At 39.8% G+C, this 21,425-nt stretch overlaps 1 protein-coding gene across 1 annotated transcript in view; it reads right to left on the bottom strand.

Annotated features, from left to right (window-relative positions):
* The window catches only part of LOC122814243 (cytochrome P450 4A10-like), a 338,854-nt gene that overhangs the window by 267,949 nt on the left and 49,480 nt on the right, over positions 1 to 21,425 (bottom strand). The window contains exon 2 of the mRNA XM_044086842.1: positions 16,416 to 16,660. Coding sequence (XP_043942777.1) covers positions 16,416 to 16,660 — 245 coding nt within the window. The remainder of the gene's footprint in view (positions 1 to 16,415; positions 16,661 to 21,425) is intronic.

Here is a 21,425-nt window from a genome sequence, read left to right as displayed (position 1 = left end):
CAAATTCACCACCGTAACAGGTACAAGCAAGCAAAATCTGAGGGTAATGCTACTCAATGCTAGAAGTCTAAACCTCAAAATGCACCCACTCAAGGCACTCCTTAAAATGGAGAATATCGACATCTGTGCAGTTACAGAGACTTGGTTCAAGGCTCCAGAGAGCACCCCTGCATTACCAGGCTATAATTCATACCACACCTTTCGGCCACCAAACTTGGACCGAAACACTAAAGGCGGAGGAGTGTCCATATTCATTAAGGATATCCACACCTCCAGGCTAGTTGCTCAGCATAATGCATCTGAGATTATCCAAGTGCGACTAACTCTGGGCAAGACTGCAATGCAAATTGTAGCTTGCTACAGATCCCCCACTTTGCCCCAGTATTCCCACTCCTCATTTCTTGATACACTGGAAAATATTAGGGTACAACCTAACACCCTAATATAGGGCGATTTCAACTACCCCACCATTAAATGGGAAAACTACTCATGTACCAACTCTTGTGCTCAACGTTTTCTGGAATTCATACATTCCAATGCCTTGGATCAACTTATCCACACCCCCACCAGGGGCAGCAATATCCTAGACCTGGTCATTACTAACATGAGCAACCGGTGTTCCACACCAGAGGTCAATTCCTCATTGGTCAGATCCGACCACAAGCAAATCACCCTAGACATCCCCATTCCAGCCCCACCCCCCATTAGGGAAACCCCCGTAAAAAAATTCTCCAAAGCCAACTTCATGCTTCTTAAGACAGAAGTGGCAAACTTCACGACAACCCATGCTGACGGGCAATAGAGATATGACTGCTGAATCCTATACAATTGGACTTTATAAGCACTTACACAAGTGCATGGATCATGCAATCCCTAACAGAACCAAGATGCTATCCTCCAAAAAAAGGAAGCCAATCTGGTGGTACCCTGCTATAAACAAACTCTACAACAGAAGAAAGAAACTGCTGCAAAAAAAGAGTAAAATCCCATGATTGGAGGAACTCCGTGGTCAACCTCAGTAAGAAGCTGCGATCCCTCATAAAATCCTCTAAAGCTAGTTACGAAAACAAAATTGCCACTGATTCTAAAGACAACCACAAAGCATTCTATAGCTATGTCAAGAATCTCAATGGCAACACTCAGATCTGCTCTGAGTTACAGCACAATGGCACTAAATATACAGAACCAATTGATATTGCCAACATCCTGTCAGATAGGGTCAGTGCTAACTTTACCCCTCTCTCATCTCCTAAAGGACCCATCTCTATACCAGAAAAATGCAAAGTACCTGTAATCACAGCTGCACAGGTAAAAACACACTCTCCAAAGCCAAGAACACAGCATCCATGGGTCCTGACAACATCCCAGGCTGCGTTCTACATGAACTACAGAACGAACTGGCACCTCACCTAAGTACCATGTTCAATCATAGCCTCACCTCAGGCTTTGTGCCCACTGAATGGCGCACAGCAACGGTTATCCCACTCCACAAAGGGGGAGCCACCACAGACCCCGGGAACTACCGCCCCATTAGCCTGACGAGCCTGGTCTGCAAGGCTATGGAGCGTATCATCATGGAACTTATAAACAATGACATTGGTAATCTCCAAACTCTGGACCCGACCCAGTTCGGGTTTGTAAAAGGCAGATCATGTCTCCTAAACCTGATAGACTTCTTTGAAGCGGTCAACAAAGCTGTAGATGAGGGTAAGGTGGTACACACAGCCTATCTAGATCTCGCCAAGGCTTTCGACACCATCCCTCACTCTGGAATTATAAACTCACTAAACTAGGTATAGATCCCTATGTCACAAGATGGGTTGCGAACTGGCTCACTGACCAAACACACACTGTGAAGCAGACTCTAAATCAAACTTCAGACCAGTGACAAGTGGAGTACCACAGGGTTCAGTCCTAGGTCCTCTCCTGTTTGGTATCTACTTCTCTGAAGTACAGGCTAACACAGAAGGTCTTTGGCTAACAAAGTTCGCAGATGACTGCAAACTAGGAGTCATAATCAAATCTCCTAACGATGTGGACATCCTACAAAAGGGCCTCACTGAGACAGATGCCTGGTGTCAAAGCCATGGCCTCAAGCTCAATGCCAAAAAGTGCATTGTCATCTCTTTTGGTAAAAACTCTGTACCCATGAACTACCACATAGGCTGTAGTCTACTTAACACCAAAAGTGTGATAAGAGACCTTGGGACACAGGTGGACAGTAGTCTCTCCTTTGATAATCACATTGCCACAGTAGTCAGGAAATACTTCTACGTGGCACACCTCATCACAAAAGGTTTCTCATCCAGAAAAAAAAGAAGTTATTGTTCCCCTCTACTCATCACTCATTAGACCCATTATAGAGTACAACGCCCCTTTTGGTATGTACCTCACAAGACATCTACAACAACTGGAAAGGCCACAGAAATACCTTACAAAGAGGATTACTGGCCTCAAACAGATACCCTACGCAGACCGTCTCAAAAAACTCCAGCTTTACTCTGTCGCATATCGCCTACTCAGAGGCAATCTCTGCCTAACATACAAAGCTATGTCAAACCCAGAGCTGTTGGACATGCTCCACGTAAAGAAATCCCAATCCCTCCGAGCTACACGCTCTAGGGACCTAAGCCTTGTCACCACAATAAACAAAACATGCTGGAGGGATAGATTTCTGTCTCAGAGACTTCCCATACTCGGGAACAAACTACCTATCTATATCAAACAAAGCTCCTCATTAGCACTCTTCAAGAAAAATCTTGATGATTGGATGGGAGATAGGAAATTCACCCTGGGGATCACTTCAGTGGCTCTGCTTGACAGGGGCACAGGAAAATAATTTTCTTGGGTGGCAAAAGCCAGGGTACTGTTTGGCTAGGCTTATATAGGCCCTAGGGCCAATAGCCTAGTACCTACCTATGAACCTATGAACAAGTATCAGCAACATATCTAAATACAATAGTAGACTCTTTTTTTATAAGGCCCATTGCTCCTATTACTATGGGATCTGTCTGGGTTATCTTTCTTCCACATTGCTCTAGTTTCTGCCTGCAAGTCCTGATATTTTATGACTGTGTCTCTGCACGCAAGACACTGTATTCACTGGGTACAGCGATTTCAATGATCGATGCTACTATTGTCTTCTTTTCATGGACCATTATATCTGGTTTTCTTGCATCTATCCTTTGAACTGTTGGTAATGGCTGATCCCATGTGATGTACACTTCATCATTTTCTGTGATGCTTTGTGGCTCATGTTTCCAGTGTTTTTCAGCTACTTCAATACTATATTGCCATAACTGAGTTTTCTTCTAAATGACTATGAACTCTATCGTATAACTTCCAGTGTATAGTTTATACATCATTGGAAGGCAAGTTATTTTTCTATAGTCTTTAGGGTACCTTGCAGTTTCACTCTTTTGTAGCATTGTTTTTCCTGTTGTTAGCCAAAGCTAGGAATACAGCATCTATGAGACCAGACAACATCCCGGGCTGTGTATTACATGAACTACAAAATGAACTGGCACCTAACCTAAGTGTCATGTTTAATCATAGTATCACCTCAGGCTTCGTGCCCACTGAGTGGCACACAGCTACAGTTATCCCACTCCACAAGGGGGATCCACCTTGGATCCTGGGAACTACCGTCCCATCAGTCTGACTAGCCTGATCTGCAAGGCCATGGAATGTATTATCATGGAACTTATAAACAAAGACATTGACAACCTTCAAACACTGGACCCCACCCAGTTTGGGTTTATGAAGGACCAATTGTGTCTCCTGAACCTGATTGACTTCTTTGAATCTGTCTCTAGAGCCGAGGATGAGGGTAAGGCAGTCCACACAGCCTATCTGGACCTCACCAAGGCCTTCAACACCATCCCCCACTCTGGAATCATAGATAAACTTACTAAGCTGGGCATAAATCCCTATGTCACTTGTTGGGTTGCCAAACTGGCTTACTGACAGAACTCACACTATAAAAGTAGCTGACTCCAAATCCAGCTCCAGACAAGTGACAAGTGGAGTACCTCAGGGTTCAGTCCTGGGACCGCTCTTGTTTGGCATCTACTTCTCTGAAGTACAAGCCAACACTAAGGGACTCTGGTTAACAAAGTTCGCAGATGACTGCAAACTGGGAGCAATTACTGAATCCCCAAATGATATGGATATTCTACAAAAGGGCCTTACAGAAACAGATGCTTGGTGCCAGCACCATGGGCTCAAGCTCAATGCCAAGATGTGCACATGGGAAAAACATGTACCCATGAATTACCACATAGGTGGCAGTACACTAAACACCGAAAGTGTAATAAGAGACTTAGGAACACAGGTGGACAGTGGTCTCACCTTCAATAACCACATTGCCACAACAGTCAGGAAATCCTTCTATGTGGCACACCTCATCACTAAGGGCTTTTCATCAAGAAAAAAAGGAGGTCATTGTTCCACTGTACTCATCCCTCATTGGACCCATCATAGAGTACAATGCCCCATTTGGTATGTACCTCACAAGACAACTGCAACAACTGGAAAGGTCGCAGAAACACCTCATTAAAAGAATCACAGGCCTAAAGCAGATGCCCTATGCTGACCAACTAAAAAACTCCAGCTATACTCTGTCGCATATCATCTTCTCAGAGGCAATCTCTGCTTAACATACAAGGCTATGTCAAACTCACAGCTGTTGAACATGCTACACTTAAATAAATCCCAATCCATCACAGCCACACGCTCCAGGGACCTAAACCTTGTCATCACAATGAACAAAACATGCTGGAGGGATAGGTTCCTGACCCAGAGACTCCCCATACTCTGGAACAGACTGCCCATACATGTCAAGCAGAGTGCCTCCTTGGCCCTCTTCAAAAGGAACCTTGACGACTGGATGGGAGATAGGAAATTTACTCCGGGGATCACGTCAGTCGCCCTGCTAGACAGGGGTCCAGGGAAGTAAATATTGCGGGAAGAAATAGCCAGGGAATTTTTATGGCTAGGCTTGTATAGGCCCTAGGGCCAATAGCCTAGTACCAGCCTATTAACCTATGGTGTCTGTTCGGGGTACGCATATAAATAGTTCTTACTCACGGCTAAATTTTCATGCAAAGATTTTAATACTTTTAGCCAGAAGTTAGGTACTGCATCTGGGCCTCGGGATTTCCAATTAGAGGCTATTCTTAACTTTGTTTCAATCTCTCTGGCTGTTACTTCAGCCCATTTCATATCCTGTACATTTGAACTTCTTAATCATGAGCAGACAGGTGATCCACTGTGGCGACCCCTAACCGGGAAAAAGCCAAAAGAAGAAGATTCTTTCTTTTACATCTCCTATTCATTTAGCATCTTTATTATTTTCCACAGGATCTTCACAAATATTTCTCCAAAATGTATCTATTTCCTCTTTTTTGTGGTCATTCAATTCCTCTTACCTTGTTTCCCAGTTCTCTATAAAACTTTTTTTGGGTCATCAGTAAATTGCTTATTTTGTACTTGTCCTTTATATTTATCTGTGTATCTTCTAAGTTTTTCTGCCTGTGCAGATATTTTTAGTCTATTATTTGCAATAGTGCATGATAAATCCTGATCTGTTATAATGCTGTGCATTGCTTTTATCACGTCTATCTTTCTGAGTATGCATTGCTTTTATCACGTCCATCTTTCTGAGTATTTCTGTTGATCTGTTACCTCTTCTATACTCTTCTAACAGTGACATTTCTTGTCTCAATTGCTTTATAGTTTTCTCTATTCAATACTTCCATGATGGCATTCAATTTTTCCCTATCCTTTCTTTTACTATCCCATATTCTTGTGGTAGAACATTATCTGTTATTAATTTGGCTGCACAGTAATGTATCCTATTCACTTCTATTATAGTGCTTAAATCTCTATGGGCAGTCCTAATTTCTGTGTTCATTTGTTTTGTCAAACGTCTAACTTTTGGGGTTTTACTGACCTTCTGTAGTATATTTCTTTCATTGATCTTAACATGTCTATCCATCTCTATTAAATCAAGCAACTCTTCTCTTAGATCATTTTCTTCTAAACTGAGGGCACATTCTTTGTTCACCATTTCCTGTGGGCATTCTACAGAAAGTTCCAGAGCTTCTTCTCGTGCCATGTTCTCTTCAGTTTCACCCTGTGTCATCCATTACTCTTTCATATGGAAACTCAGTGGCCTATCACTCCTCGACATTGACTGTGTCAGAGTTGCAACAGTTTCTTGTTTTTCCCTTGCTGTATACCTCCAACTGAACCTTTTTACTGGTTTTCTATGGGAGGCAGCAAATTATCTTCATAGGTCAACTGATTAGATGCTTCATGCTCCACTGATTTCTCCTTAATTTGGATGTCCATTGCTCTATCCTGTTGTGTTATCTGAGTTAAATTTTCTCACTAAATCCTTCACTTTGCAGGTAATCCATAACCTCAGTTTCTATTTCTTTAACTTCTCCCATTACTAATCCTCTTTTCTACTTTTCCTCTTTGTTTTCTTATTTTTTGTATTGTAAAATTTTCCATATCTGGGTTTCTTTGCCTGTATTTCTCTTCAAATATCTTTTGTGCTTCTCTTTCCCCACTGATTAGTTTTTTATTTGCATAAACATTGCACTATATTAAATCTCTTTTTCTTTCCTATGTCCACATTTCTTCTTCAGATGTCTCCTGTGGTCTCCTGCTCCTCTTGTATCTTCTTACTTTGGGAACTAGTTATTCCATTGCACTGTTATATGACCTGACTTTCTACACCGAATCTCTCATTTTGCAAATATTTCATAACTTCAGCTTCTATTTTTTTTTAATTTCTACTTAACTAATCTTCTATTCTACATTCCCTCTTTGTGATCTTATTTTTTTATTATGAAATTTTCCATATCTGGATGCCTTTGCTTATATTTCTCTTCAAATATCTTTGGGGCTGCCTTTTTGTGTTGATTAATTTGGCTTTCTCCTTTACATAAATATTGCACCATATCAGATCTCTTTCTTTCCCATGTCCATATTTATTTTTTATACCCCTCAAATGTCTCTAACTTTTCTTCTTAAAATGTTTATACTTCCTCAGTCGCTTCTTTTTCCAAATGGCACAAGGTTTCTTGGTCTACATTGTGTTTTTCATGGATCGGTTGTATTGGAACTTCTTCTTCTGGCTTTTCCCGGTTAGGGGTCGCCACAGCAGATCACCTGTCCGCTCATGATTAGCAGTAGAGTTTTACAGTGTTGAGTTGCCAGCCCGGCGCCCAACCTTCCACGGAAGGCACACACACGCACTCATGCCTAGGGTCAATTTAGAGTGTCCAATCCACCTACACCATGTCTTTGGGATGTGGGAGGAAACCCATGCAACCACAGGGAGGACATGCAGACTCCACACAGAAGACACCCCAGCCGAGGATCGAGCTGAAGAACCTCTTGCTGTGAGGTGACAACGCTAACCGCTGCACCACTGTGGCCACCCCATGGATCTGTTGTATTAAGGAACACAAATTTTTATTTGAAACGTCTGACAGTTTTTCTTGTGGAAGTATTTTTCTTTCCTCTAATTTCTCTCTTAATCTTTTTATATATCTTTTGCCTGGAAATTCTGGGCTTCTTGCATAATAGTAACAATACATAACATCTTTCCTGTCCTCAAAAGTCCACTTTATCATCTGTATGGCTCTTTTTTGGCCTATCAGTTTTTGTGACTTTTGTGGACTGCTAATTCCTTCTACAACAAGGGGGCCATCCTCCCCCTGGGCCTGGCCTAGCCCTATTGTAGGAATATTTCCATGTCTTGAGGATTCTGCACTGTCATTTTTTCCAGTCCTGGTATCAGTGCATCTACCAGCACTGGGCACATTTTTATCCTGGGACTTGTGCATGCAGCTATCTTTTTTATTTTTTAACCTACTTCTGTCCATGATATATGCTACATAAAATACAGTCTATATATCAGTGTTGTCTTGGTGAGATTTTGTGAAAAACTTGGTCCACCTCATGAAGGTACTCACCAAGACTTGAGGATGAATTCAATTCCAGCAATACTTCTCTCCTTTAGCTGAGTTTAGCATCTCTCCATTCTGACCCATATATACCATATGTCTGTTATGCTGTCTGTGAAAATCCTCAGCAGTCCTGAATTCCACATGTGAGAAAAGACCTGTAGAGCCCAAATCAGTGTCCCTATCTCTTTAACACTGATGTGCTCCTTCCTTTGTTTGAGAGTCCACTTACCCTGAACTGCTAAGGAGCCTGTCCATGCACCCCAAGCTAGATCTGATGCATCCGTGTTTGAGAACCATCAGTTTGAATAGTAGTCCTGGATTCAGCTGGACATGAGAGATCCACCACTGTAACTCTGTTTTCAGAAAAGGAAGAAGTGGAATATGTGTATCCAGTGGGTGACAATGGTGAGACCAGAGAGATTTTAGGTACCATTGGATCTTTTGCATGTAAAGTTTGGCATAGGGAACCATGGGGCTGGAAGCCGCCATGAACCCCAGAGCCCTTAGAATTTCTGTTGTAGGACAAGACTGAAGAAGAATGAGGGACTGAAAATAAATGGAAAGAGTCTGAACTTTCTCTTGTGGAAGAAAAGCTACCATTAGATGGATGTCCAGACTGAAACCCAGAAAGACTGGATTCTGGGTAGGATTCAAAGTAGACTTTTTAGGCTGATGGCAAAGTTCAGTCTCTGTAGACGGAAGGCAGTGTAGTTGAGATGTTTTAACAGGTCTTCCTAAGAAGTTGCCTGGAAAGAAGGTTGCCTAATATGGGAATATTTGTATTCCATGAGTCATGTAAAGGGCAACAGCTGAAGCCAGGCACTTTGTGAAAACCCATGGAACTTCGGACCACCCAAAGGGTGAAACAGAGAACTGAAAGTGTAATGAACAAGCAGAAAACCTGAAGAATTTCCTGTAAGATGAGTGAATGGGAAAGGGAAGGCAAGCATCCTTCAGATCCAAGGACAGCAGAAAAGCTTGTAGGTAAGATGAACGGTAGAGTAGTTTGAAAGGAAAGCATTTTAAAAGAAAGCACATTCAGAATCATATTGAGATGAGACAAGTCTAGAATGGGTCTCCAAGCTCCTTCTTTCTGGGTACCAGGAAAAGCCTGAAATGAAAGCCTTTTCTTAACTTTTGAGAGAGTACAGATTCTATGGTACCTTGGTCAGGAAGATCCTGCATAAGTGGAGCAAAAGGATGTACCTGGTTGAGAGGGAGGGGGAGAAATGTCTCTGAAGGCTGCTGCTTCCTTCCAAGTCATCTTCTAGACCTGATGAATGATGGATAGGACCCACTTGTCTGAAGTGATGTACAGCAACCTGGAAAGGAGGAAGTTAGTCTTTCTGACATGGGGAGGGGTGAAATGAGGAAGCAAGGAAGGGGAAGAAAATAATCAGGCTGACGTGTCTGGAAAGGGAGGTTTTCCAGACTTGGAATCTCTTGCAGACTTGTCCTGAAATCTTTTTCTGTGCATCTTCCCACTTTTCTGAATAGGTTTTGGTCACTACTGGAAAATAAAGTGGTCTTAGCCAGTTAATTCTTTTTTTTTTATACCTGGGGACTGAAGCGAGAAATATTTGCTTAAAACTTGCAAGATTTTACCTTTTTCTTGCAAAGATTTGAATAGATCTGCTGCATCTGATCCACACAAAAAAATCTCTGTAAAGAGGGGAGTCTAAAAGCTTAGCTTTAATATTCTCAGGAAGACAATAAGAATGAAGCTAAGCAAATCCCCTGATGATAGATCCAATAACAGCTGTCCTGGAAGAAGTTTTCACTGCATCATAACTGCATTTAATGGAATGTTTGGTCACTTTAACAGCCAGACCCACCATAGGAACAGCCAGCTGCTTAGTTTCAGAAAACTCAAGGTTAGTCAAAGTCTCACTCAATTCATCAAGGATGGACAACAAATATTTAGTCATTTGAATCGGATAATTCAAGTTCCTGCAAGCCACATTAGCTAAAGTGTAAACCTTCTTTCTGTATCTGCCATGCCTCTATTATCTCTGTCTGAGGGTAAAACATTAGCAGCATGCAAACATTTTGAAAGCTTGTCAGTGGGCACAGAAAAAACAGATTGGACAAAAGATTTTTAGAGACAAATTTTAGATCACCTGGTACTTTATAAAACCTATCATGCCTCTTGGAGATTGGGGGCTGGGAATAAACTGGATGCAAATGCATCTAGAAAGGCCTCCAAAACTGGAGGAATAGGAGCTGGCATAGGGGTTCCTACCTCTAATAAGTTTTAGAGAATAGGCAACCTGCACATCAGCACCCTGATTGAAGAACGAATGTCCTCCAGCAGTGTTTTTATCTACATGTAATGCCCAAAGAAAAACGAGTCTGCCATTTCATGGCAACAAATTAAGCTGCCATGGAGCACGGACTGAAAGAAAGCTAACGGCCTCCATTATTTTATGCTCACTAGGCAGTGCTTTTGCTAGTGAGTGTAAAAAAAAAAAATACAAAAAAGTGTGTGCTTATGCCTGTGTTTGAGTGTATGGGTGCACAAAAGTGTGAGAATGAAATCAACAGAGCCATTACTTTACATTTGCTTTTGCTGTTTAGCGAGTGTAAAAGTACAAGAAGTATATAAAACAAAGAAAAGTGTGTGTGTGTGTGTGGGCATGCCTGTGTGTATATGAGTCTATGTTTCCATCTGTGTGTGTGAGTGTATGCATCCTTTGCGTGCATGAAAATAGAATTGTGCATGTGTGTGCATGAAGAGTGAGAGCAATCAAGCAGTGACAGCAGCAGAAGTTAAGAGGTTTGCATACCTCTAGACCTCTTAGCTTAAGAAATCTCAATAAAGCCTTAAATAAAGGGGGATCAAAGCTTAAAAATGGGAACAGATTTTGTTCTTATAAAACTACAAAGTTGCTTGAATACAGGATTTGTGTTAGCATGCATTTTCTGAAGCACACGTGTGTTTGTGTGTGTGTGTGTGTGTGTGTGTGTGTGTGTGTGTGTGTGTGTGTGTGTGTGTGTGTGTGTGTGTGTGCCTGTATATGTGTGAGACTGATCGACCACTGGCAGCAGCAATTAAGAAGTTTGCATACCTCTCGACCTCTTAGCTCAAGAAATCACAACAAAGCCTTAAATAAAGGGGGGTTCAAAGCTTAAAAATGGGAACAGATTTTGTTCTTATAAAACTACAAAGTTGCTTGAATACAGGATTTGTGTTATCATGCATTTTCTGAAGTACAAGTGTGTTTCTGTGTGTGTGTGTGCGCGCGCGCGCGTGCGCTCGTGTATGTGTCTGTATATTTGTACATGTGTGAGACTGATCGACCACATGCAGCAGCAGTCAAGAGATTTGTATACCTGTAGACCTCTTAGCTCAAGACATTTGGATAAAGCCTAAAATAAAGGGGAAAAAGGCTTAAAAATACAGACTTTAAATGTTGCTCTTATAAAATTACTAAGTTGCTTGAATAACAGGATTTGTGTTAGTATGAATTTTCTGAAGGTATTAAAGTCTGAAACTCAAATGTATGACATTATTAAGTGACTTCAATCCCCAAAGACTAGCAACAAACCACACATTTTAGGAGTAAGGGACCAAAAAAAATGAAGTAAATATATGGATATTTTTTGAAAATAATAATAAAATCCAACACTACAAAGTGAAATGGTCATCATTAAATGGCCTGATTGTGTTTTTACTTTGATTTTAAAGACTATAATGAAATTGTTGTTTCTTGCTGCTATTATATGTAATCATGTATGTTTTTTTCATTGTTATATAAAATGATGAGTGTGCCTTCTTTGGTTTACTTAGATATATGGTATATGTTTTTTGGACACTGCTTACACACACAATGAGCATGGGATGGCCTTAAGCCGGTTGGGTGAAGTTTGATATCCTGGATTCTCACTGGCCTGTTTTTGTTGAAGCCGGGTAGGTGGCAGGGTTGGAGCTTTTAACCAATAATAAAAAACAGGTGAGACGGTTGCCCTTGATTGGCTGTTTGCTTTTTCCATTCCTTACTGGACATCCTAATTCGATGCTCAGTGTGAATGTTGTTTGTGCCCTGATCATAGGTTTACAGTTTGTGTATTAGTTGTCTCTTGTGTTTGCTCTTCTTGAATATTAGGAAGGTGTGAGCTGTTTTTGGAGTTGTGGTTTTGGTGCTGTATTAGTAGATGAATGCTTCACCTTGTCTCAGTATTTGATGGCTGACAGGTTTCTGATATCACTTATGCAGGCATCACCTTAAGTTGATTTGGCGAAGTTTATTCTTTTGGAAGACCCGTGGGCTGTATCCTCTAAATTATTTAAGAACAACCAAGACTTTGCCATTGTTTGGCAGTTTTGTTTGCATCAGAGGATGAGAGTTGTCCCTGCATTCATATATAGACATTTGTGAGGGGAATCAAACACACTTTTCAAAGAGATGAGATTGGGTTGTTTATGTGGGGATCATTTATATTTATACATGGCTAGCATGCACCCAAATTTGTTAGGGTGTCTGTGAGCAGCTTCTACTTTTAATAGTGGAGTGTGCTATATTTTGATAGGATGCTAAGTGTGGCATTACCAATGGGAGACAGTCATTATGATTGCCCCCATTGGTAGGTGTTCATAGTAGCTATTGCTTATTGGCCACATTATCTAGAGATGACATCTATAATATGATCCTATGCTGTTAGAAATACGATTTTATTATTAATTTAAGAATTTTAATTAATTTTCAAGGGAACATGTTAGGCATGTGTAGTTAGCACTATATGTCTTTTAGAGAAGCCATGCTATGTATTTTTATTAGGTACACTATTCAGCAATGAATGTTATTTGACCATCTAAGCTATTGCCTGTTATACTGTCTATCTTAGAGTGCTGTGATAAGCAGTTCTATTTCAACATTTATTTTGATTGGTTATAATGTTGCATTTGTTTTTTGATTTGTTAGGGAGGTTAGCTATGATCATTAGTTATGCAAAGTCAAGGTCTATAATTTAATTGCTTGCTGTTTTTGATTGGACGATTATCTGGTCATTTCTATTATACAATCATTGTGTCTGGCTGTATTTTTTGAATGGTCTGAAGAAGGCAACATTGTGTTGCAAAAGCGCTTACCACATCTGTTTTTAACGTTTTTTATTTTATGAAAGTTTCTCGTCTCCTCACATTGTGGTATTGGATGTTATTATTGTTCACTCTTATTGCTTTACACCACTGGGTTGCTGCTGGTGTGTTATTTTTTGTTTGCATATTTTTTGAAAATGTTATATTTTGGATGTAAAACACTTTCTCCAACACCATTTGCACATATTATAGCAAGTCTGAAACATTAGATATAGGAACTATTTTACATCAGAAAAAAAATAATAATATACTAAAATTAAATAAATAAGTAAAACAACGATTTTACAAACAGCCCATTCTCTAAGTGCAATACCTCCAGGGTGTGTGTTGCTATGTAAATTATGCCCTTCCATGGGTGTAGAGGCCACTGCCTGTAGTAACACACAACTTGTTGGGCATTATTACTTGCATAGTACCTCTTCTGCACATTAGAAACTTCTCTAAACTCCCATTCAGAATGCTGCATCATTTTTGTAATGGTTTCCCCCAAAGAAAATTTCATCAGCAGGGGAAACAGTGGATAGTATGTCCTCATTATCAGAAGACATCTGGCCTGGAAAATGAATTTGAGATAAATAAGCCAAAGAGTGCTCATATAAATCAGAGTCTTCCTCCTCCACAGAACAAGATTCATGCTGTCTCTTCTGAGAAGGGACAGGAAGAGAGGTAGAAGAAAAGAAAGAGGCTTGAGAGACAAAATGCCCTTGTTCAAGCTCTGTGGAAATTCAATCCATTCTTTTTCTTGAGACATCTGAGAAGGAGAAACATTCTCTGCCTTTTTTTCCCTTCCTTTTTAGATGTGACGTCTACTTTCACAAAGCGAGGCAGTTCATAACCCTTGCAAACCTCAAATAAGGATCCAGGCACCTCTTCCTTAACTAGGATTTGAAGTATACCATCCATTTCCTCTGAAATAACAACCCTTGGGTCCTTCTTCTCAACTGTATTGGTATGAACAGTCTCACTGGACATGCGTGAGTCAGGTGCCATACCATCCTCTGGAGGGATCGCTGTAGAGGAAGCCTGAAAAGTAATCTGGCATACCGTGGATACTTGCAACACCTTGCAGCACCTCAATGGGTACGTCTTGGGCAGACAACAGCTCATCTTAGGCCTTTTGAATTTCTTTGTTGGGTGAGGTGCTTCAAGTGCTGGGTCTCTAAATAAGTGTTCAGTGAAGAAAGACACATACACAGGGTTTTTGGAACAAACAAGTTACAAATCTGGTAATTCTTATAGTTGTGCTCATCCCCAAGACAAAACAAGTGCCAGGGCTGGAGGTTCTTATAAGGAATCTGCCTACCACAATCACACTTCCCTCTCTTAGCTGACATTTAAAAAATCTTAACACAACGCTACAAGAAAAAGGAAAGTTCCCCAATGGGGCGCTTATATGAATAAGCAGAAGCAGAGGTATCACCAACTACCATATGAAAAACAGAAAGACGGGTGTGAGACTTGCATTTAAACTGGTCGCAAGATAGCCTAAGGATCTTACTCTCATACATCGGCTTATATATCCTTACACCCGCGGGCTTAGATCATATGTCGGATGTATGACAGCATGGAAGATTTTTGGTCTTGGTAGCTGGCCAAACATCAGGTTGCCTTGGCAATATAACCCATCAGTACAGGAATACTGCAACAGTGATCTAAGGAAGAACAATGACTGTTACAAATAAATCTCAACTCAGACTTGCAGCATTTGTTTTCTGCTCCTTTGTACATAAGAATTCCTTTGTGTAAGACAAACAAACATTCAGTACTTTATTCAATATTTTCAAACCTCATTCATTTTCTCCTCTTCATCTCTAGATGCAGAGGAGGAGACAACTTGCTTTAATATGAGATTACTTATTTTAACATAGTACTGATGCATTCTTATTATCCTGAAGCATGAAATGAGCATGCATGGTCTGCTATTTCCTCATAATCAAATGTAAATCTATGAAGTATTTACTGTCTTTTGTTATTACTGTTGCTGTACTGATTTTTGTATATATCATGCTATCATTTTGTTTTTCCTAAAGAAATATATGCTGTAATTTATTATGTTACTACTACTGCATGATTTATGTACTGCTGCATCATTTATTCCTATGCCTAATGGTCCAAGTCATGGCTGAAAATGGTCCTTGGACCAGTTCACTTACCCAGTTAAAAAATGGTAAATGAATAGTAAATAATTAAATTCCTTAAGTTCTGCCTACCTTGACTTCTGGGACAGGCTCCGCACCATTTGGATTGTTATTCATTTATTTATTTTGCTTGGTGCTCCCGCAACCCCTTCATTACTAATACAGGAAAAGACAAAAAATTCCCTCCATCATTCCCATTGCAATTTGAAGTACTCAGTTAGCTGTAACCTGCATGACATTTTTTTTCCTCCCTACCATCACTGCCCTTCATTGTATTGGCCCAGCACCCTGGTACTTGTCCATGCTAGGTCTATCAGCTGCTTCACTCCCCTCTCTGGACTTAATCTGGTGTTGCTGGGACCAGTCATGGAACTATGCATCTTGGGACTCGGTATGTTTGTACATCTGTCCAAGGGGAGTTTTTTTTTTTTCTTTTTAATTTCCTATCCATTTTTTCCACTTCCCTTGTGAACCTAATGATTAAGCCTTGGGGTGGACATACAGTGGAGATATGTGGCACATCTCCCTGCCTCTACAGCTGCTCAGCCAAGTATCCACCCTATACCCTCTTTAAACCAATGTGTTTTGCCCATCCCCAGCCTCCTCTAAGGATGGACATGGTAGGAGTCCATAGGTTCACCCATCCACCCCAGGAGAGTAATGTCCATCCCTACCAGCCACTCCATCAGTCTCCAGAGCCACTAATTGAAACTAGGTCTTCTGAGTCATAGTCAGACCTTTATCCCTGTATACCACCGGAGTGACTGCATCAGATAATTGCTGGTCTGTTCTCCCTCCTCAGACTCATTGCCACATACCCACTGCTTTGTGACTTCCAGAAAATTCTGCTATGCTCATCTTGTCTGCACAACTTTGCCTTCTTTTCTGACAAACCATTTAGTTCTGCCATAATTTTTATTCCCATCTGCTAAAGCCACATTAAACCACTTCCTGCACTGACATACCTAAGCACCATCCACTCCTGTCATCTACTGTAAGGCCATGTTGGTGCAGCTGTAGTATTTCAAACAGAACATTACAACTGAATATCATGAAATCCAACACTACTCTTTCTGCATCTTCACCATACCGGTTCAGGAATATAATTTAATGGTCACTGTTCATCTGAGAATAGCATGTATTCTTAAAAAAATCACTAACTTACTGCATAATGTAAGGAATACAAATAATTACCATTCTACTGTGTTTCTCCCATTAAGAATATGCAGGATCTCTTCCCTGCACTTTGTCTGGTGCTCTGGGTAAATGGCCATGCAGTACATAATCCAGGAAATGCCACTCGCTGTAGTGTCATGTCCTTCAAACATGAAAGTATCAACCTCAGCACAGATGTCTTTATCTGATAGTCCATTTCCATCTTCATCCTGAAAACAAAAGCAAAACAACAAGTTTACACATCTGAATATAGGTCTGTATAACTTCCCAAAAAAGTAAATGTGATCTTAAGGCAATTATAAGGCACAAAAATGGCAATACCTTGGAGAAGAAACTCTTAAGTCTGAAGAAAAGAACCAAATGCAGTTATCAGTCTTTGTAATTCATCATAAAATTCCAGCTAACTGCAGGAATGGCATACAGACTCTGTGTAATGGATTAAACTGTTCACATTTAACAAATGCACTTAGAAACAAGCTATAAAAACTTAAATTGTAACTATACAGTAGCCTAGCTAGCGTCATGCAAAGGGGATGTTCGCCCTGGGAGGAAGATGTTAAGGGGCGCAATCAGCAAATGCTAACTGATCATTAGTTCAGTACCGGTACTCACTACGGTATTCACTTCTGTACCAGCATTCCAAATGAATTTTGATACTTGTCTTCTGCAGTACTGAGTACTTTGTGTGTGGTTTATGTTGTAGCAAGCCACTTGATACAGTTTTAAAAGCTGTAGAAGTTCTGCAGTACTGAGAACTTTGTGTGTGGTGTACGTTGTAGCAAGCCACTTGATACAATTTTAAAAGCTGTAGAAGTTCTGCAGTACTGAGTGCTTTGTGTGTGGTGTACGCTGTAGCAAGCCACTTGATACAGTTTTAAAAGCTGTAGAAGCTCTGCAGTACTGAGTACTTTGTGTGAGGTGTACATAGTAGCAAGCCACTTGATACAATTTTAAAAGCTGTAGAAGTTCTGCAGTACTGAGTAGTTTGTGTGTGGTGTACGTTGTAGCAAGCCACCTGATACAGTTTTAAAAGCTGTAGAAGTTCTGCAGTACTGAGAACTTTGTGTGTGGTGTACGTTGTAGCAAGCCACTTGATACAATTTTAAAAGCTGTAGAAGTTCTGCAGTACTGAGTGCTTTGTGTGTGGTGTATGCTGTAGCAAGCCACTTGATACAGTTTTAAAAGCTGTAGAAGCTCTGCAGTACTGAGTACTTTGTGTGAGGTGTACATAGTAGCAAGCCACTTGATACAATTTTAAAAGCTGTAGAAGTTCTGCAGTACTGAGTACTTTGTGTGTGGTGTACGTTGTAGCAAGCCACCTGATACAGTTTTAAAAGCTGTAGAAGTTCTGCAGTACTGAGTACTTTGTGTGTGGTGTACGTTGTAGCAAGCCACTTGATACAGTTTTAAAAGCTGTAGAAGTTCTGCAGTACTGAGTACTTTGTGTGTGGTGTACGTTGTAGCAAGCCACTTGATACAGTTTTAAAGCAGTAGAAGTCCTTTTTTTTTCTTTTCTTTTGCTCCTTAGAGCTGAATTGAGGCACAGGACACACAAACAGGATCTTCCGGCTCTATTCCAGGCCTGTTTTTCTTTTCCTCCCCATCTTGTACTTGAGAGGCACTAGATGGGAGAAAGGCACTGGGGACTAAATGAGCCAGCTATGACTCTAAATATACAACTGCTAGCCTTCTGACAAACACCTAATTAAAGTACTTCATTGGACATCAAGAGTAATCAATTACACATGGGATTAACTAATCAATGTCAAAAGTTCCTTAACATTAAAAAACACAGCAGTGGAAGCAATGTTGCTTGAATTAAGATTGTCATGACTTTGTACATGTTACAGACATGGTACAGTTAATAATTAACAGAATAGAGACAAATGCTTTAATTAAAATTTCACAACTTTTTGTATTTAAGTAAGGTTTAATAGTTATATATCCATTTCGTCTTTTACCATCCAAAATATTCAGACATAAATGCCATCTAGATTCTAACATAAAAGATTCATTTTTAAAATTTCTTCTCTTACATTTGGAAAAAAATACTTGCTGCACCTGGAATTTCAAACAATATGATTTGCTTCTCTGATGCTGAAACAAAGCACTATTTTGAGATATCCTTCTTTTCTCAGCCAAATGATCTTTATTTGAATACATAGTTGCCGTTCAGTTTCACCAACACAATAACATCCACAAACATATTTGGCTATATAAACTACTCCTGAGATTTCAGAGGAAGAAAAGCCTTTAACATAAAATCAAATCTCTCTGCTTAGATGTACAAAATCATTCCCATTCTGAGCAATGGCTTCTATGCTACATCCATCACCATCTAAAATTGCCCAGTCGTTCTATTCTTTTTTTGTTTTGTTTTGTTTTGCTTAAATTACTATCCTTTCTGTAAGTAAATGCTGGCCCTGAACATATGTTATAGCTAAAATCTCTATTATTTAATAAAACACACTAATTATTTTAATCCTTTTTTCCCTCTGTTTACTCAGTGGGTTGTAAAGTCCAATAAACATGTGAATGTTCCCTAATATCGCTTTACCCACATAAGTTCTGTTTTACTGACTTCTCTTAATAAAATGAGGGTGGCTATTTTACACTATAAGAATGCTTTTTTACTAGTAGATTTCTTACACATTTAATTGGTCAAATTATTTTTATAAGAATTTCTACTTAAATATATATCCAGAAAATTAATTTCATGCTTACTGAGAGTAAAATCAAATTTTAAGTGTATGTACATTTTTCCACTAATGTGATCAACTGCCCTACTTTAAACACATTGCCTCTTATTATTAAAAGTACACCATCCAAATAATATCCAAAAAATAAACATCTTAAAATCATCTGAATTAAATGAAGACACATGTTCTTTGAAAGTCAGGTATGAGCAAACATAACTAGGGGCCACAGGCTGGTCATGCCCTCCAAAGTGCAAATAACAGTTGCCACAAAAAGCAAAAGTATTGCCCTTTGAAAATCACAAGTAACTAATTAAAAGAAATTGATATATATAAAATGTATCCGGTACCCACTTCATTCATTTGAGACCCCCCTAATGATCAGCACTGCTATAGAAGGCATCTTTCTCAAAGGTCATGAAAAAGCCATCCTGCTCCAAGTCAAATTCACTTAGATTAGAAAAAATATCACCAGTTTCTAGAATAAAACAGTTTGTTCTCTTTAACAATGGCTTTATTATTCAAGTTCAACCATTATTGGTCCACATATTTTTAGGTTTAATAAGTTAAAGAAACTGCATAAATCTAATTATAATGAACAGGTACGTTTTAGTTATGTCCGTAATCTCAAAGGCACAATGCTGCAATGTGCTGAACTGACTGTAAACAATGTTACCTACACCAAAACTGAAGATAAAATGAACCTACTGGCTCATACATTTAGCTCTAACTTTACTCCTCTCTCCCCTCTGTCTGCCATTCAAGATATACCTAAAACTGGCTTGCCTCTAGCTATCACACAAGACAGAGTCTTAAAAGTACTATCAAAAGATAAAAATATTGCATTGCTGGGTCCTGACAATATACCTTAATGCATCTTAAATAGCATGAAGTATGATTTAGCTACACCCCTAACAGCACTGTTCAGTTTCATCCCCATACAAGTTTTTTTTACCAAGCAAATGAAAAACAGCTACAGTCATTCCCCTGCATAAGGGAGGATATTCAACAGACCCAGGCAATTACAGACCCATAAGTCTGGCCAGCCTCATATGCAAAGCCATAGAAAGGCATATCATGGAATTAATCAATCACAACATAGGGAAGCCCTAAGCAATGGACCCATCTCACTTTGGATTCATCAGGGGCAGGTCATGCTTACTCCACATGACAGATTTTTTTAAAAGTTCTCCAAAGCAATGTATGAAGACAAAACAGTGCACAAAGCATACCTCGACTTGGCCAAAACTTTTGACCCAATTTCTCATTCAGGCATACTAGAAAAGCAAAATAAACTGGGAATAAACCCCTATGTCACCCATTGGATTGCTAACTGGTTCACAGATAGGATGCAGATTATCAAAATAGCTAACTCTTGTTTGGAATATACTTTTCTGAAGTAAAAGCTAATACCAAAGAGCCCTGGCTGACTACGTTTGCAGATGACTGCAAGCTAGGAGCAGTCAATGATTCCCCAGGATATTTTGTCTCAAATAAAAAAATGGTGCCAAAATCATGGACTGAAACTACATGCCAAAAAATGCATTACTGTATCCTTTGGGAAGTCATCTACCCCAGGGAACTACCACACTGACAATATACCTCTAAGAGTTGATCTACTTGTTTGGGATTTGGGAACTTATATGGACAATGACCTAACTTGACCAACATGTGTCTATTGTTGTAAGAAAGTCCTTCTGTATTGCATAACTTATAAACAAAGGTATTGTGTCTATATCTAGGAATGTCATTGTCTCCATTTACTTGTCCCTCTTTAGGCCAATCATTGAATATTATGTCCCCTTTGGCATATATCTGTCCAGGCACATGCAACAAATGGAATGCCCACAGAGATACCTTACTAAAAGGTTACAAGGCCTAAACAACATGCCCTACATGGACCGACTCAAAGCCCTTTCACTATACTTGCTATCCTACAGATAGCTAAAGAGGTGACCTGTGTCTGGCATACAAGACAGCCACCAACCTATTACAGATGGATTTACTGCACATCAGCAAGTCAAATGACATAAAAAATACTCAGTCTAGGGATCTAAACCTCTTCTGCAACATCAATAGAACTGTTTGGAGGGACAAGTATATCTCGCAAAGGATACTAGCTGCTGTGGAACAGACTCCCCCCTCCACATAAACCAAAGTTCATCCCTGTCCATATTCAAGCACAACTTAGATCTGTGGATGGGAAAACTACCCCCTCACTACTAATGGACAGAGGAAGCGTCTAAATAATTTTAATGCAGAAAAACCTTTATACCTGTACCTTCTTGATATAAACTATATATCTAAATGTTTCAGTTTTATTCTTTACTTT

This window comes from Protopterus annectens, chromosome 10.part0 (genome assembly GCF_019279795.1).
Source record: "Protopterus annectens isolate FY-2018-M chromosome 10.part0, PAN1.0, whole genome shotgun sequence".
NCBI lineage: Eukaryota > Metazoa > Chordata > Ceratodontiformes > Protopteridae > Protopterus > Protopterus annectens.
This window is presented reverse-complemented; position numbering and strand designations above follow the sequence as displayed.